Genomic DNA, 20,317 nt, shown 5'->3' on the forward strand with positions numbered 1-20,317 from the left:
CATCGCCATCTATACAAAGTAAGCATAGCTTGTGTAAGTTAGATAGTTGAATATTTTTATGAATATAATCATGATGCAGTCTCAGATGGTAGCGGGCTAACCATTCAGCGAGTATGGCAGTTAAATTTACGTACCCCTAATCGGTTTCTACGCGTCATCGTAACGGAACGCTAAATCGCTTAGCGGAACGTCTTAGTCGGTAGGGTGGTAACTAGCCACAGGCATGTTCAACTGTGTATTGTGACGTCCTGGATTTGATTCCCGAGTCGGACCAAGAATTGTAAGTAAGTTATAGTTCTATTGCACCAAAGTGTGCCTAAAGATGACTCATAACTACAAATCAGTATGAATCACAACAATACACATACATTTCCATGCAAATTGCGTATCATTTATTGAAAGCAGCCCAGAGACAATGTAGAGGCGAAGTCAAACAAAAGTTAACGGAAACCGGAAGCGGTGCCCTTCGTGAATATAGAATAGACATTAAATACTGAGCAGTATTATGATACCGATAGTGAATATCATTTACTTGATTTATGGTCGTCGTTTGTATTGACACTATTGTTAATTCCATTAGCAATTGCCCACTTTCGAATAGAAAAGGTATATAATACAAGCCTTATTAACAGTTGTGGTAGAGCTTTCTCGGGCGGAGCTTCGCTATGCTTATTTCTGCTACTAATCAGCATTGCCAGAAGAATTCATCGCCCCTTGGGACCCTAACTTACATCGGTTCTCTGACAGATAGAGTTTCAATTGTAACTTTAACGATAGTTCATTCCAACCACTGTTAGTCGCTTACCGTAATAACAGAGTAAATAAATAGTAAATAAGTAATCGATAGAAGCGGGCGTTACTTAGTGGGATTCCATGATATATTATGAAAATTAAGCTTAATTTGCTCTCTACTACGAAAAGCAGGAGAATCGGTATGGTATAATTTGTTCAAACCTTATACTCCACACCAAACAGATCTTCGGCAATGTTCCCTCTACTCACGTTTCGCTCCGAAACCGAAGCATCCTCAGGAGATGTTGACTTTACAATGAATGAAATTGTTAAGAGGTTAGGAGCGCAACGTATGTAGAGGGTACATTGCCGAAGAACTGTTTGGTGTGGAGTATAAGGATTGAACAAATTATAAATTACACCACACAGATTCTTATGCTGTTCGCGTAGTAAAAAAAAATAAGCTTAATTTTCATAATAAGTAAATAAATAAATTAGATAGATAGATAGATAGATAAATTCTTTATTGCACACAATTTATAATATAAATTGAAAACATAAATACAAGAAGAATAACAATGCGCAAAGGCGGTCTTATCGCTTTAAGCGATCTCCTCCAGACAACCCTTAATGAAAGAAGAACAGGAGTATGGAAACGGGATAGTGCAATTTTAAAAATATATAACATAAACTACATCTACTATATATAACAATAATACATAAACAGCTAATACAAATACAAATAATACAGAAATAAATACATACACATATAAACATATATATAAATATATATATATATATATATATATATAAATAAATATAAATATACACAAATACATACAGAGCAAATATATTAGTTTATGACTCCGTAGATAAATAATATTCTTTTAAACGACTTTTGAAGATGCTTAATGATTTAGACTGCCTTATGTCTCTTGGCAATCCATTCCAGAGTATAACCACCTTGACTGTAAAAGAATTTCCATACGCATGCGAGTGACTGGCAGGAACATGCAACCTGTTGTCATCCTTAGCCCTCAAATAGCACTGAACATTGCTACCAAGAAAGTTGAATCGCTCTTTTAAATATGGTGGCGTCTGAGGATAAAATAAAATAGAATATAAAAGACAAAGAGCGTGCAAGTTCCTACGTGATCGAATTGGTAGCCAGTTTAACCGAGAACGATACTCGGACACATGATCAAACTTACGTATACCAAAGATAAACCGTATACATACGTTCTGCAGCCTCTCCAGTTTATCGAGCATGGTCTCTGATAAATCCAAGTAGCAAATATCAGCATAGTCTAAAATAGGTAATAGAAGAGAATTAGCTAAGAGAATTTTAGTTTTTAACGGTAGAAACTTCTTCCACCGTCTCAAGTATCCAACAGCGGCAAAAATTTTGCGACTCATTTCAGAAACTTGAGGTACCCAAGACATTGTATTGTCCAAAATTAGCCCAAGGTCTCTGACTGCACTATTCCAAGGTATAACAGTACCTTCAAATAGAACAGGTGGTAACCTGTTATATGATAGAGAGGAAAGGAAATAAGAGCTGCCTATTATAGTTACTTGAGATTTACTTGGATTTACTTGGAGACCAAATGACCGACACCAAGCCGCAATTTTATTTAAATCAGTATTAATATTATCAATGGCAACGGCAAGATTATCAATAGCCGCCGATGCATAAAACTGCAAATCATCAGCGTAAAAATGATAGGACGAAGATAAAACAGATGACACTGAGTTTATAAAAATTGAAAATAGAAGCGGAGAGAGAACCCTGAGGTACTCCGGAAAGAAGTGGAAGAAAGGAAGATAGTTTACTGTCCGAACGAATACATTGCTGACGATTACATAAGTAAGACCGGAACCAGTTGACAACGTGAGGTGAAATGCTGACTGTCTTTAGAACAGCCAAAAGTAGATCAAAGTCTACGTTGTTAAACGCATTACTGAAATCTAAGAGAACTAATACGGTAAGGAGTTTATTGTCGACAGCGAAACGAATATCATCGCAGACCTTGATCAAGGCTGTTGTTGTGCTATGACCACGACGAAAACCGGACTGGAGGGGGCTTAAAATATCATATCTGGTAAGATAGAGGCTAAGTTGCTGATGGACAATACGTTCGAGAACTTTAGACAGAAACGGAAGAATGGAGATAGGCCGAAAGTTTGAAGGATTTACAGGGTTACGAACTTTAGGAATAGGAACTACATATGCTTTACACCACACGGTGGGAAATGCAGCTGAAGTAAGTGATGAGTTCAGTATGTGAGACAATACTGGCAAAACACCGTCAAGCGCTGCAATTATCATTCTCCTACTTATCCCATCAACCCCAGTCGCATCAGATTTAATAGCAAAAATATGCTTCTTAACTTCATCGACGGTTGTATCACTGAACTGGAATTCAGGTCTTTCGTGTGTAGGCAATGAGTAAAGATAATTAAGCGTCCCTTGTTTAATTAGCGCATTGAATGAACATTTGGCTATAAAGTGTTTGTTAAGGCTCTCCAAGTCAATGCTTTGCGAATCTTGCTGACGCTGACGACCGATTCCCAGTGAAGCCAGAAATTTCCAAGCTTTGTCGGCATTTTTTTGATCCACTGATGAGTGAATATATTCACGCTGAGCATCTCGACAAATTCTGCTACACCGATTCCGTAGCTTTTTATATTTTGTCAGGTTGGCATCTGTCGGATTTAACTTATATTTACTTTTTGCTTTATTGCGTTTGGACATAAGCAGCTTGATGTCATTAGTGAGCCATGGTGCAGGAAGATGCTTAATTTTGATTGGCCGGAGCGGAGCGTGTATATCAAAAAGTTGGGTCAAAAGTGAATTAAATATATTAAGCTTATCATCTACAGAAGGCGTGTCAAAAACAATATCCCAGTCAATATTATTAAGATCTTCCATAAATTTATCATTATTAAAATTACGAAAACTACGACGCATAACAATAGTCGGTTTTGCCTTAGGAGGACGAATTCTAAAGGAAACATAGACCAAATCATGATAAGAAAAAGCCTCCGCCGGCAGTTGTCCATGTGCGTCTACAAGATTTGGAGAAGAAACAATCATGAGATCTAATTGGGAAGGAAAACAGTTGGGGAAAAAATGAGTAGCATGCGTAGGTAATATTTCAAGATTAGAGCTGTTAATAATAGACAATAGACGTTTTGAACGATAGTCATTTTTAATAAGGCACGTATTAAAGTCACCCATAATGATAGAGTGGTCCACTGTTGTTAAATACTCTTCAAGTATAGTCTCTAAAGTATCAAAATAATCAATATGAAGCGAGGGACTATAAAAAACCCCAAGTAGAAGTTTTTTTTGACCACTTTGAACCTCAATTAGTATGTGTTCAGATGATTCAGAGTATAAAGATGGGGACTTATTTAAAATACGAAAAGGAATGTGACAACGTAGGTAAATGGCGACACCACCCCCTCCCTTGCCTGTTCGATCATTTCTAATGAGATGGTAGCCAGGCAAAGAATAGGAAGTTGATGGAAGGCAAGGTTTCAAAAACGACTCCGACACCAAGATAGCATGAATTGCTTTGTTATCAAACGTAGATAAAAAATCTGAATAGTGCGAGGGAATGCTCTGCGCATTGATATGAACTACATTAAAATTTTTAGGGAATGGTGTGAACGTATTGTCTAAAACAGAGCCAAGTGGTACATCTGTGCTATGGAAGCTGTCGCTGGATAAAGAGGAGCCTGTACAATAAACACCCTCACTATCTGAGTTATTGTTAGAAGAAGTCATACTTATAATAATTATGCTTAATATAATAATAAATATAATAAAAAAAAAAAAAGAATACGTATATATAAAATAAAATACAATTTTACAATAAATATATATATATACACGAAAAAAAAATAAAAAATATATGAAGTTTACAAGCGAAAAAAAGGAAAAAAAAAAAAAAAAAAAACAAATAAGTACTCTTCCATTCACCAGCAAGTCTAATAGGAAATCGCTTAAATCACATTAAATTATCAAACACTAATAAATGTATGTTCTAATCGGCGGTTCTTATACATATTTGCATATAAATACAGCCACATACGCATCTAATTAAAAAAAATATCAAAATACTCATACAGAAAAAAAAATAAACAAAAACAAATTAAATAAAATAAAAAAAAAATAGAATAAAATAAAAGAGAAAAAAGCCCAAAAAATTATTTGTAAATCAAAAAATAAAAAAAATTAAACTAAACAAGGAAATCAAAAAAGAAAAACCAAAATCTTAAAAATAAAAAAAAACTAATAGCTACACAATCAATATTTAAATTAATATGAGCGGTTAGTAATGGTACGCGATCGAACAAACCACAACTTAATGCTCTGCAGTAATGTTTATATACTCTTTGCTTTAAACGCAAACTGGATTGCAAAATCAAAACGTTTAGCTCGTCCTTGTCTGTGGTTGGAAATTGACAAAAAGACAAGATTGACATTGAACATTGTTGTGACTTGTGAATACAAAATGAAAATTGAAATAAAATTTATTGAGGGTACAATAGTCGAAAAAGAGGTTATGTCAAGTTTTAACTAAACGAGACTATATTATTTATATTATTTACGTACCTACACCAGTGCAAAATCAGCAAAGCAGACTTTCTGCAAAGGGAAACAATAGTGAACAATACAATGTATGAAACCAATTGAAGACTCTGGAAATCTCATAAAAGGCAGGCATTACCTTCTAACAGCTCGCCTAGGCTTTTCGACCTGAGGCTTGACTGTTTTAGACGAGGGAACTGCAGCATAAGAATGCACTGGCACAACACTTGCACTCGCTATAGCACTAGCTTGATCCGAAGCGGCAGACGTGGTTGCCATTGGGATATCACCGGACTTTACTCCAATCAATTTCACCTCTGCAACTGAAAAAACTCGATGGCGCTTACCATCAGCGCCAAGAACAATTATGGACCCATCCCGCGTCCAGCATCGAGAAACTCCAAACTTTTGCCTCGCTGCCTGAAAGGCGTCATGTCGTTCCTTCGTCAAAAACTCGGATAAAGTGACCCCAGTGCCTTTAAGCTGTTTTTTTGAAAACCAAACTTGATTACGGATAGACAAGTCACAAAACTTGATCAATACAACACGAGCCTTGCCATCCTTTAATTGGCCCAAACGCTTGCAATAACTGAGTTTGGCTTCGGTCAGTTCTGGCATGCTAAGATTGCTGGACAATGCCTCCGCAACTGTTGCGGGCAAACTCTCCTTTTGCACTTCAGGTACACCATGCAGCAGCAGCATTTTCCTCCTGGTTCGTGTCTCCATATTATCACACTGCTTAGAGAGCACCTGGACTTGTAATTGAAGGCTTTCAAGTGATGTCAAGACAAATACTCTAAATGCACCAAACTGTGCTGCAACATTGGAATTTGGACTGGTTGCTGGGATGGATGTCTGAATGACGCGCTGAAACTCAGCCATTCGTGCATTAAAGTGCTCAGTTAATGCAGAAATAGAGTGTTCAATGGATGCCAAATTCTCCATTTTCTTGTTGTAAATTCCGATTAGTGTTGATTACAATAAAATGTGAAGTTCTTAAGGATTTTTTATTTGGATTGCTTGCTGGTATGTGGAAGATATGTTAATATAACATTTCTAAGTTTAGATCACCTTTAAATTATATTTTAAACAAAATTAAAATCAGAGAACATTAAAAACACATGTGACGTTTTCTACACCTACCCGCTTTTTTTTATTTACTTACTACGACATTAAGTCAAAGTCAAAGTCAAAAATGTCTTTATTCAAGTAGATAGGTGGCACTTTTGATGCGTACATAAGAAAACTTAAAAGTAAAGCTACGAGGGTTCCAAACGCGTCCTGGTCTAAGAAGAAGCCCACAACAAACTTAGCCAGGTGGTTTGTTTTTGTTATCACCATCTCACAATGTCATTTTTAATTATTAGAAGGGCAACCTGGTTGGTAGTCCTTTATACTATAATAGGACAAATTACACACTTCACCATCTAGCGCCAAGGTAAGCGTAGCTTGTGTACTAAGATAACTGATGAATATTTTTATCAATAATACACATTAATACTTAGATATAACATACAGATAAAAACCCAGACACTGAAAAACATTCATGTTCGTCACACAAACATTTTCCAGTTGTAGGAGTCGAACCCACGGCCTTGTACTCAGAAAGCACTGTCGCTGCCCACTGCGCCTGTCAACCGTCAAGTACACTCCTAAATAACTAGTTGGGTAAATAGACATTATTAAAATGTAGCTGTTACTTGCGATACTGTAGGCGGCCCGGATATAAAATTAATGTACTCGCGAACTTTGTTAATTAACATCTTTTGTAATATACTCGTACCATAATATTACTTTTATTATTTACGACTTCTTATTTTCAACTTTTGGGATGTGCGTTTTTAAATTTGCGATACTCGTCACTATCGCCCCATTACAACAAGGTGAACCTCCAATTTATTTAAAATTCGTCTAAGGACTAATAAGACAGCAAAGAGTAATATAATACTATTTAAAAAAAAAAAACAACATGCTTTTGACGTACCAAAAATTAGGAAATAAATAAATAAAAGATAAGAGAACATAACATAAAATCTTTAACTTTCCGATATACTATATTCCGAAAGTAATAGTAATAGTATTTTTTTCTCGTCTTAGGGCGATTTACCACTAAATCGTGTTTTTTTAATATGATGTATTTTGATTACATCAAATCCAAAGTAGCACACTCCTTTATAATCTACTTGTAATTATGAAAAAACTAGCTGTTTCCCGCGTCCTTTGTCCGTTTATGTTGAGTTTTTTTTTTTCAATCCCGTGGGAACCGTTTGTTTTCCTGGAATCAAAAGTAGCCTATGTTACTCTCCGACATTTCAGCTAACTCCAGCCAAAAATCAATTAGTTGGGTGCTTAGTTAGGACAAACAAATAAACAAACACAATTCCGCGGTTATAATATTAGTATGGATGGTAAGGATGAGATACGTTCAATATCGTATCGGGGTCGTATCGTGACGCGTAATACTACTTAAATTGGCCGGGGGGTTTATTTGTTTAAATGAATATGTAGAAGGGGGCGATGAATTTTGTTTGGAACTTGACACCTCGTACGTACATAGAAGAGTAATGTTATTATTCTGTAAGTAACGGTTTATTGCTGTTTTCAATTTCTGACACAGAGTAGTAGTATTTGTGTGATAAGAGCTTCAATAAATTTAATTTCAGATATCTATATATATATATGACTAACTGAGGTGGCAAACGTGAGGTGAGTGACTGACTAACTGATCTACCAACGCACAGCTTTAACCACTTTACGGATCGGGCTGAAATTTAAATATACTATAAATATTAATATAAATATACTACGAAAATACACACATCGCCACCAAGCCCCAAAGTATGCGTAGCTTGTGTTATGGGTACTAAGATTTACATAACATAAATAATTAGAATATACATATAAACACCCAGACACTGGCAAACATTCATGCTCATCACACAAACATTTTCCAGTTGTGGGAATCGAACCCACGGCCTTCGGCTCAGAAAGCAAGGTCGCTGCAAACTGCGCCAATCGGCCGCCAAATTTTCCACACAGAAAGTTATTACAACGTAGGCGTCCGCTAAGGATTTTTGAAAATTCCAACCCTTAGGAGAGGGTTAAATGGTGGATGAAAGTTTGTATAAAATCCTTCATTTATCAATTTATTTTTCAAGTTACATCCATGAAACGTTAATTTTAGGTTTTCGATTAAAAATAAAGAAATATGTGTTTTACGAATTTTAAAAATTCCAACTCCAAAAGCATCAAATAGGGGATGCAAAATTATATGAATGATTTTGATTTTTTAAGTAATTGATGTTCATATTTTTCTATTAGCAGCCAGACCTTTTTTTCAACCTTTGTAGTTAAAACTTACCAAATCAAAAATTTAACTTAACGTGAGCGAGGCCGCGGGCAAAAGCTAGTAGTAGTTTAAAATTAAGATTAATTTTAAAGAATAATATAAATTTAATTTGTAAAAGTCCATGAGACCTACTGCCGCCGGACCCGGAGTGTATTACAGTTTCGCAGACTGTGTTTAAGTGTAGGTACAGTATGTACAAACCTGGAAATAATAAAAAAAAGCATTTGCAGATCTATTTAGGGTTCTGTACCGTAGGGTAAAATTACGAAGACTACGCTGACCGTCCGTCTGTCTGTCCGTCCGTCTGTCTGTCCGTCCGTCTGTCTGTCCGTCCGTTTGTCACCAGGTTGTATATAAATAGCCGTGATAGTTAAAATTTTCACAGATAATATAACGAATTTCTGTTGCCGCTTTAACAACAGATATTCAAAATCTAAAATAAAAATTTAAGGGAGGTCCTATACAACAGATATGATTTTTGAATAAAAACATTTTGTATAAGAAGAAAATAAATGTGTATTAAATAAACAGTCATCATTTTCTGGAGAAAATTCGTAAAATTGTATTTTTTTATTATGTCATATTTAGTTCCTGTCATAATCTGTACTTTTGTGCCTATTACTTGTACAAAATAATTTGGATGTTTCACATCTGCCAGGCGTCCCGTGACGGCTCACTTTTTTTTGTTATCACCATTGCACATTGTCATTTAAAATTATTAGAAGAGCAACCTGGTTAGAGCAATAGTACACACCCAAGCTATTTTAACGATAACTTAGTCCTTTGTACTGTATAAGGTCTAAGAGGCAGTTAGAAATAAGTTCCAACAAATATCAATAAGTCTCCCAAATGAGTGCTATAAAAAGACGGCAAGGTATCCCGAGTCAGGTGCTCGCCACCGACCATCATTAATTCCCATTCAGCGACGTGCCCGAATACATTGCATCCATTTGCTGGAAACATTGAAACTAAGCTGTGAACTGAAGGGCCGCGTAAGCGTTTTTATGGGAGTTCTGTTAAGTTGGAAACTATTAAGACTAAAATGCTTTAATATCTACTGACTGTTGTGTTTATTTAATTTTTTAGGGTTCATCGCCATGCTTATATATTTTTATGATGTGAAACATCTTTTTTTGTGTTTTGCACTCAGTTATCCTCTGACATGGTATCGTAGATTTTCTTTATTTTTCGATTTTCGGATGGACACTTGCCGATGACCACGGCGTCACCGGGGGAGTGGGGCGAGCGCGAAAGCTGCCATGAGAAGAGCCCCAGGGCTCGACGACATAGGGGGGAAAGTGGGAGACGTCGACCCCAAGGTGCCTCTTGCGAGGGATCTGATCACGGCTCGGTTCGACATTAATCTGAGTGTTGGTGGACTTTTGGACTAATCATTGTTTAGTCCGAACGCCCCCGTGACCGTGGTAAGGATCCACGCCCGGATGACGTCAGAACTTTCTTTATGCGACCTTTGTTATGAATAAGTGCCAGCTCACGATTGTCGTGATATGGTTATTCTATTTTTTATTTTTTTTACTGCCTTTTAACTTTGCATTCTATTTATGCGTGAATGGCGCTGTCTCCAGTAGCTCTGAGTGTCCCTTCATATATTTTATAAATAATGTATTGATTAATTGAATTCAAATAAGTATCAATTATAAATAAACAAAAAATAAAAGAATTAGATTTCATTCAAATTAAAGTTAATATGTTAATTTTTTTTTTAATATGTTATATCAACTGTTATAATAGTTGATTTAATTTGCGCCTTATTGGTATTCATAGAAGTAGTAAATAAACGGAGTTAGCAATGCTAAGTATATGCTAACTTGCCTGCTTGCATGCTTATATTTGTCGCCAAGCATTGTTGTGTTCCGGTCATGAGGTTTAGGACCAACACCTCGAGTTGATGGACACAGTATTTGTATAACGTGTTGTGAGGTGTTGCTTTGTTTAAAGACGATAGATTAAAGGTACCAACCAGTGAGTCATCCCGTTGGCCCTTTAATAACTTTTTATTATCTTCTTCATGTGCAACGCACGGAAGGCACGAGAGCCCGAAAGAGGTTGATGGAGGGCACTTTGGAGGGGCGTAGAGGCCGAGGACGCCCTAGGGGTCGGTGAAGTGATGGAGTTGAGAGCGATATGAGGGTTCTGGGAGTTCTGAGCTGGAAAACAGCAGCTTCTGACCGCCTCAAATGGAGAAATATGCTTGACCAAGCCAAGGCCCACCCAGGGCTGTAGAGCTTTGATGATGATGATGATGATCTTCTTCTTCTTCCTCGGCCTTTTTCGACCAAATTGGTGGCCAAGATCTTCCATTTCTCGCCACATTAACTGTGTGGATTCAATTCAAACCGGCTACCTTCTTCACTTCGTCCTTCCAGCGCATTTGTGGTCGTCCTTGACGGCGCTTTTCTCCCCATGGCTTCCATTCGAGGAGACGTTGTTGTGCATGTTGCACCAAGAGTTCTCCGGTGTATAGCTCGAAAGGAGAACTATTTATGAAAATTAAGCTTAATTTGCTATACTCCGCGAAAAGCAGGAGAATCTGTATGGTGTAATTAACAATGAATAATTGTTAAGTTGCCTTAACAACTATTCATTGTAAAGTCAACATCTCCTGAGGATGCTCCGGTTTCAGAGATCATTTACATCGCCGAAGATCTGTTAGTTGTGGAGTATAGGGATTAAAGAAATTATAAATTACACCGTACAGATTATCCTGCTTTTCGCGGAGTATAGCAAGTAAAGCTTAATTTTCAAAATTTATCATGGTTTTCCGCAAAGTAACGTCTGCTTCTATCCAATATGGAAAACTATCCCAATCCCTACTAATATTATAAATGTGAATGTAAGTTTGTTTGTAACGCTTTCACGCGAAAACTACTAAGCAGATCTTCATGAAACTTTTTATACATATTCTTCGAAGTATTAGAAATAATATAGTATACTTTTTCAAAAAAAATAACGTAAGATACAAAAATGTTTGTGAAAAAATCTCATATATGTCTATAGGTGTATACTATGTAGCTGCGTCCCAAAATTACGCGGGCGAAGCCGCAGGGCACATCTAGTTTACTATAAAAAACCTAAACCGATTGAGTTTAAAGTTTGCAATGAATGGTAGCTAAGTGAACTTATCCTAAACCCATTACGGCGGACTGAGATAGCGCATTCTATGCTTGACCACTAAAGCTTAAGAAGCTAAGTTCTGAAGTAAAACTTTAGGAATACTGAATGTTTTTCATAGAATTTCGAATGTTCCTTTCTTAACTAAATGCGGCACTTTAGACCGCCTACATTTCGTCTTCGCGATATATTCATCTGCTTACACAATGTCAACTCGTGTAAGTGAACTCCAGTGTTTGTGTGTTGTTTTAAGTATACATTGAGTGCGTTCGGGATTTGGGTTTTTAAATAATTTGTGAAATGTGCGTTAATTCATAACGATATTGCGAATCAATTTGGCCAAATTATAAGGCCGCCTTTGTACCCTAGCACTAAGTACTATTACTGTTTAACTTGTGTTTTTCCTATTGTGTTGTGTTGCAATAAAGTTTTTCTATTCTATTCTAAAACTTAAAAAAGTTTGAGGTGCATGCTTGTCTTCGAACTCAAACTGGGCTATCACCGCTTCAATCCTTAATTACCTGACGAAATTAATATTTATGTTTTTTTAATAAAATTGTAGTCAAATATGGATGTACTGTGACGCGTATTTTGATACATGGATAGATAAACTTGATGAAACTATGCGCTTCCCTAACTGATCAAATAAGCTTAAAAGTTAGAAATCTTAAGTGAAACTTTAATAATTGTGTTTTCCGAGGAATTTATAAAGTACCCTAAAATAAAATGCGGCACTTTAGACCGCCTCCATTCTCCCCCTCGCCGTGATGTATTCACCTACTTCGCATAAAAAATCGTATGCGTTAACTGTAAGTGCGCTCCAGTGTTCGGAGTTCACGTTGAGTGCGTTCGGGAATTTGCGTTCAACAGTTTGTGAATTGTGTGTTAATTCATCACAACGTTGTGGCGGTATATTGCGTATTGTGTTACAGTGATAAGGATAAATAAGAACTGAATATAGTTTTGAACTGAATTAGTTAAGAAGCGGCGATAGCCCAGTGGGTAGGACTTCGACTTAACATTCGGGTGGCGAGTTTAAATCCCAGCACGCACCTCTAACTTTTCTAAGTTAAGTGCATTTTTAGCAATTAAAATATCACTTGCTTTGCTTTGCAACGGTGAAGGAAAACGTCGTGAGCAAACCTGCATGCCTGAGAGTTCTTCATAATGTTCCCAAAGATGTGTGGAGCCCACTAATTCGGACTGGGCCAGCGTGGTAGACTACAGCCTTAATCCCTTCTCAGTAGGTGGTCAGTAACCCGTAAATACAGGGTGGGGGAAATTAAAAAAAAAGCATTTCAGGAACTAAATGCATCGGTATGAAACAAACAAACAAAAAACAATTCTGCACCTTTTTTGTCCGTCTGTTGGTTCCAGCTTATCTTCAAAACACCTGGACCGATTTCCCGACAGACAGGTCAAAAATTACATGGCCCACTTTTTATTTCGGAAATATACCTCTTAAACTAAATGGGGGTTTATATGGTAGGGTAGGGTTTATATAATGGGGGCTTAAAAAACAATACAAGAGAGTCTCATAATTTCAGCTTTTTCAGCTTTTTTATAAACAGTCTCTTTTTTGTTATGCCACATTAAAGGTTATAGTGCATATATTATATTTATTCTATTATATTTTTAATAGTATATGTAATATTATAGTAAGTATATTTTATTTCATTTATTATTATTTATCTACTTTTGTAACATATGTTTATTTTTTTACAATATTTTTTTGTATACACCCTAATCCTTCTTCTTAACTTCATGAACTTTGGTAGGTTGCCTGGTAGAGATTTAACGCTTTTAAGCAATAAGGCCATAATAAGGCATAATTGATTTTTCTTTATTGCTTTGTCTTTGGTGTACAGAAAAGTGTATTTGATTTGATACTTTTGTATAGGAAAAGACGTATCACACATTATTACAATAATAAGCAGGTTCTCAAAGTTTCCTTAAAAAACTGCCAAAACCTTCCTTTTGTTACCCCAATGTTTCCCCGTGCTCCAAATAAAAAAAAATGCGTTCATTGTTAAAAGCGAGTGGGTTCGAGATATGCTCAACAGTTTGTACGAGTATGTATACGAATGTGTTAATTCATCACAGAATTGCGAGCGTGAGCCGAGTTGTATGGAAAACAAAGTAAATAGGTTATTGTCTTTGAAAAATGAGTGTAGCATTATAAAGCGTGTAGCCTTACCCCGGATGGAATTGAGGACGCAGGTTTTTAGCCCTAAGGTATGGTGGAAATGAGGTGAGGGGTTTTAACGCCTTCGTTGGACTGTTACACGGTATAGCCAAGTGGCCAGGGCTGCGGCCTTTCCGGGGCAGAGTTCTATCCCCGGCACGCACCTCTAACTTTGAAGTTATGTGCGTTTAACGATGAAGGAAAACATCGTTAGGATTTACGAAATCAGGTTTGCATTGCTGGGAGTTCCAACGTAAATTCAAATTCAAATTCATTTATTTCAAGTAGGCCTACTTTATAAGCACTTTTGAAACGTCAAGTATGTATATTTGTAGTGACTCTACCACCGGTTCGGAAAGCAGATTCTACGGAGAAGAGTCGGCAAGAAACTCACTAGTTGCTCTTTTCCAACATCAACATTTACAATCATTTTTCTATATTGCGGGAGATGAGAGCGAGGCTGGCTGCTTCCAATCTACCTTGTCATTGAGGAATTCATCAAATGTATAATAACCTCACTGTACTAAATGCTTTTTTATACATTTTTTAAATGTAGGCATTGGTAGGTCAAGAATTTGATTTTCCTTTCCACAAAGGAGTTCTTCACCTTTCGCGGACGATATGCAGATATCACTAATTTATGTCGTAGTGGACTATAACGTCCAAATTTTTTTTCATTCGGTGACCCTTGCTCTGTATTGGGCAGCCAAAATGGGTGATATTGCTTTTAAAATTGAATTAATGATAATATGTATTCCTAGACTACCACGTAATTGATTGGACAAAAAACGCCATGCCATTTTGTGGCTCATTATAAATTGCGCGATTTAAATTTTTGACTATACAACGTGTAATCGAATTACGAAATACTGTTAAATGGTGCGTAAGTATATTTCATAAGGAATTACCCTAAATAATACCCCTAATAAATCTAAAGAAGCATATTCATTTTTCCATACAAACTAATTCAAAACATTCTAAGTGTTGACTTATGACAATCCTATTGAAGATAAAAGACCGAACCGCGTGTAGCTATATAGGAATATTGATACAAACACATGTAATTTTGATATGTTTAATTTCGAAATTAATTTATACGCTGTAAAAGCATGTAATAAGCTGAACATGCACTAGAGCTCACAACGTAAAAACATGGACGAGAAATAATGCGTTAGCTGTTGGTTTTCCAAAATAAATAAATTCTTTATCAATGTCTTGCTGGAGATATTGCAATATAATCCATTTGACACTATTTGTTTACGGAACCCTAAAAATAATATGCAATTAAACTTTGAAAATAACATAAGTATGGTAACTTTATACTGCCATAATTAAAATCATCCGACGTTAAATTTCAATGTCCCATGTATATTATCCGAAGTATAATTCAAACAATCCGACACCTTAACAGCCCGGAGCAGAGTTATATTATACCGAACAAAGACTCACCAAAAATTGTTAGACGGTTACAATCGAGCCAAATGAAGCCCCATGAGGAAAATTATTACATAATCAATTAAACTAATTCCATAAGTCGAAATTTCTTTACTAGCATAAACGAACTAAGAAGACGATTTCTATAATAACCACTAACTTCAGAAATTAACAATCCATCTATTCAAGTCTTCAGTACGGGACATTTTCTTCATTTTATATCATCAGCATACCCTGTGCATACCCTCTATACACGCCACTGGTTGATAGGATGTAAAGATATTGCATTTAATTCAATCAAATGTTAGCGATAAAAATAATCTTCTAGAGAAAAAGCACTTTGACAGTTCAATGTGGCATTTCTCCCTACCTGTCAATAAATGCAAGTAAAATTAATAAACACATAAAATGACTTAAGTGTGTTAATATTCATATGTCGTAAACGTATGATGCGAGAAAAGCCTATAAAGAAATCTCTATGAAGAAAACTAACACAGGACAAGTTAAAACACTGGAAAGATTTGATACGGAGATGCTCGCACTTTCCGAATGGCTAACACACAATAATATTTGGATTTAGAAAGAATACGATGAAGTTCACTGCAAAAACACGCAGATCATCAATATGGTATATTGATATTATATGGTATATATAATTTTTGGAACACGTTAACAATGCTCGTATAATCTATGAAACAGGCCAAATTTGTATAGTGATATGTGTTTTTTTTCCTGCGGCTCCGCTCGCATACTTTCGGAATTAAATGATTTTTTCAAGATAAGTGCTGTGGTTCCAAAGAGATCCAATATATATAATAATACGCTCACTGTTTGACATTAAGGTTTAGTCGCAACAAATAAAAAATCTGATTCCTTCTACTTTTCGTGGAATCTCCGGTTATAAAGTAAAGTAGTGTATAATGTATAATAAATTGTATACCACCTACGCGGCTGAGAGGTATAAATTTCAAGCAACCTATACTTAACCCTGTAATGGCCGTGTAAATAAATAGAACCGAGAGTATTGGATGTTTAGGGTTGTCTATTAAGAGTTTTCATGTATATAATTTGATTTTCTATAATTGAGTCCAAAGCTGATCAGCATACTTGCAGTATGCTTTACCAGTTTATCAGCCTGTTAAGTCAAAAGCACAGCGATAATTTTATGTAATGTTTTTTTTATGAGACCTCACGAAATCGCTTTTGGTCAAAGAGATTTCAACGAATGTGTTCATAGAGGTTTGTGACTAAGACGCAGACAAACTCTTGATACAAGATGAGGTGTGACGTTATAAATTGTAGTTCAATTGCTATTTTTTTTGTTTGTTATTTTGTCTCTTTAGTCTAATAAAGTTCTTAGTTGCGTCTTCTCTTACTTATAATTAAACTAAATTAATTTCCTAGAGAACTTCCAAGATATTGTTGACTATGACTATTACGCCTAAGGTACAAAATGTATTCGTTAAAATCCTAAGCAAACTAAATAACTAAATATATTTATTGAACATGTAGGCAACCCTAGAGGTCATAGATTATTAATATTTTCGGTTGGATAGCGATACCGATACGTGATGTTCAAGACATGTACTCAAAGAGCTAGTGACCGTTAGTATTGATGCGGTTCTAAAATTAAAACATCATTTTTGATTTAGTCCTCATAAAGCGCGGCTTATATTGAAGAACCCATTTGGCGCAGTGGTGTAGTCTAGAAGTGTGTGGCCCCAAGTCTAGCTCGGGTCGAGTTGTAATTTCTAAACATGCTCAGGCAATCTTGTGGGAGTCTGGACCAACAAAGGCTTTCTAAGTTTTGGGTACGATAACGCGTAGAAACTATTTTTTTATGCCATGTTTACCATTTGACGGCCGATTGGCGCAGTGGGCAGCGACCCTGCTGTCTGAGCCAAGGCCGTTCCGGCCGGTTCGATTCCCACAACTGGACATTGTTTGTGTGATGAACATGAATGTTTTTCAGTGGCTGGGTGTTGGTCTATATATTATAAGTATTTATGTTTATTATTCATATAATTATTCATCAGTCATCTTAGTAACCATAACACAAGGATGCTTACTTTGGGGCTAGATGGCGATGTGTGTATTGCGTAGAATATTTATTTATTATTATTCATTTATTTGTTATTTTAGCCTGTATAATCACGTAAAGTGTTGTTTCACTTAGCTACTCAAATAAAATTCAAGAAAGTTTCTATATGCATAGTTCGAGCGTTGAACTACTCAAGTCATCTTTTTTCATACGAACAATTTAATATTGCCCTTATCTAATTCATAAAGTCATAAATACTATGTAAGATTTGTTTTTTTGTAAGATATATTTTCGATTGCTTCGTCTTATAAGTATTATACTTAAAACTTTTGTGTGTGCCCTGAAATTTTTATTTCATACTCATACTCTATTTTACCATTATATACTTTGTTTTGTGGACAATTTACGACTGCAACATATTTTTACACATGGATATTTTATTCCACATTACAAGGTTTAGGTCATCAGCTCTCAGACTCTAAAGTACGTTAGGCGCCTTTAGGGACGTAGAGCTCACTTGACCGACGCTGTTAGCCTTCTTAGAGACCTGATCGGAATACATATACCATTTTTCTGTACCTAATGCATTCAATTACACAAACACTTATTGGAACTTTAGGAGTTCACATACTGGCAGTTACCCAAGAACTCGTGCACTTATTATCTGTATTTTTCCCTTTTCCGCGGGTTAAACATTTTAAACATAAGAAAGGATAAGCAATATAAACAGACAGACATACTCACAACACAATTTAAAAACGCGTGTTCAAAGGTAAGTTTTTTTTTTGAGTGGTTAAAAAGTCAAAAGATTCAGGCCTTTTTTCGTACTACCGTTTTACGATCGAAATGGGAACTTCCATTTGGATCGTAAAACTTTCTAGCATAAAAAAAGGCACGAATCTTTTGACTTTTTAACCACCCACTATATAAAACCATCTTTTTATTTGTCAGTAAACAAACTAATTGACTCATTCTGAATGTGAGGAAAATTAAGCTTAATTTGCAATAGTCCGCGAAAAGCAGGAGAATATGTGTGATGTAATTTATAATTTCTTCAATCCTTATACTCCACACCAAACTAATTTCCGGCAATTTACCCTCTACGCACGTTTCGCTCCAAAACCGGAGCATCCTCAGGAGATGACTTTACAATGAATAATTATTACTTAACAATTATTTCATTTTTTAATTCATTTATCATCTCCTGAGGATGCTCCGGTCCTCCTGCTTTTCGCGGACTATGCTTAATTTTAATAATATATCTTAGATTTCCGCAAAGTAACGCCTTCTTCTATCCAATCGTTCTGAATGATCCACAGATGACCTCTAAGTTATGTGCGTTTTAAGCAATTAAAATATCACTTGCTTCAGCGGTGAAGGAAAACCTCGCGAAGGAACCTGCATGCCTGAGACTTCTCCATAATATTCTTAAAGGCGTGTGGAGTCCATGAATCCGTACTGGGCTTGATTGGTGGACTACGGCCTAGGCCGCTAATGGGTTGATATAATATATAATATAAATATAAATATACTATGACAATACACACATCGCCATCTAGTCCCAAAGTAAGCGTAGCTTGTGTTATGGGTACTAAGATGACTGATGAATATTTTTATGAATAATATACATAAATACTTATAATATACAGATAAACACCCAGACACTGAAAAACATTCATGTTCATCACACAAACATTTTCCAGTTGTGGGAATCGAACCCACGGCCATGGACTCAGAAAGCAGGGTCGCTGCCCACTGCGCCAGTCGGCCGTCAATGAAGATGCATAGTCACATACTCATTATTGCATATGTATCTATGTATTATTTTAGTTTTTTATTAGTCTATGTATAGTTTTTTTTATCTACACCCATTTCGTATTTGTTTTATTTGAAGGGTTTATTTTTGTTATTCCACTACAAGTTAGCCCTTGACTGCAATCTCACTGGTGATGCAGTCTAAGATGGTAGCGGGCTAACCTACCCCTAATCGGCTTCTATGCAACATCGCACCGGAACACTAAATCTCTTAACGGCATGTCTTTGTCGGAAGGGTGGTAACTAGCCGAGGCCTTAGCCTCCCACCAGACCAGAGAATATTCGGAAAGTATAAATTCCCAAATTGCCGCTTCGAACCCGGGACCTCATACTTAAATTCACAGCACCGTTTCGCCACGGAGGTTTTCCAAAAATGTTCTTCATCGAAATTGTCTTTTTATTTTAATTAACTTTAATAACCTTAAGCTTGTTAGTCTTTATTTTTATGTCTTCTTTATCTACGCACAGTAAAAACTAAAAACTGTTATAGTTTTTATCAATCCTGTCAACTTTACAAAAGGTTAGACTGGTAGACAATGCCTCAAGCTATTAAGTTTCGTCTGTACACGTTTTATTTTTTGCTAAAGTGCAGTAAAGAATTAAAAGTAACAAAATCTCGAACGAGTGTAAAAGAGCTACGCCTAAAAATATTATTTTTATATCATTTTCAAACGCAAATCAGGTACTCTGGACCGTTGAATGAACATGGAAAGCATTTTAACCCTAAACTAACACTGCGGTCCGGCCCACCGCTACGCGTCCATTTTGCGAGCAAATATTTTCCAATAGATGGCTAATTGCACGCGTGAGCTATCAGCATAGGATGAAGGTATATTCGCAAGGATGCACTTTACTATTTAGAGCAAAAGGTCATGAGTTGGGTCACAATAGTTTGAAAACCTAAAGATGAATGTGTTTTAACACATTGCTTAAACTTTGCATGCATTAGAAGGAACCAGAGCATCGCATAAAAACAGAAAAATATTTAGCTGATATGAAAGTTGCATTCCTTATTCATTGAGGACCACA

At 36.1% G+C, this 20,317-nt stretch overlaps 2 protein-coding genes across 4 annotated transcripts in view; both read right to left on the minus strand.

Annotated features, from left to right (window-relative positions):
• Positions 1–20,317, minus strand: part of LOC120625821 — a 144,234-nt gene that overhangs the window by 23,810 nt on the left and 100,107 nt on the right. The window lies entirely within an intron of this gene.
• Positions 5,468–6,277, minus strand: LOC120625822. The gene has a single exon (XM_039893052.1). The coding sequence runs from the start codon at positions 6,275–6,277 to the stop codon at positions 5,468–5,470; it is 810 nt and encodes a 269-aa protein (XP_039748986.1).

The sequence above is a fragment of the Pararge aegeria genome, chromosome 8 (genome assembly GCF_905163445.1).
Source record: "Pararge aegeria chromosome 8, ilParAegt1.1, whole genome shotgun sequence".
Lineage (NCBI taxonomy): Eukaryota > Metazoa > Arthropoda > Insecta > Lepidoptera > Nymphalidae > Pararge > Pararge aegeria.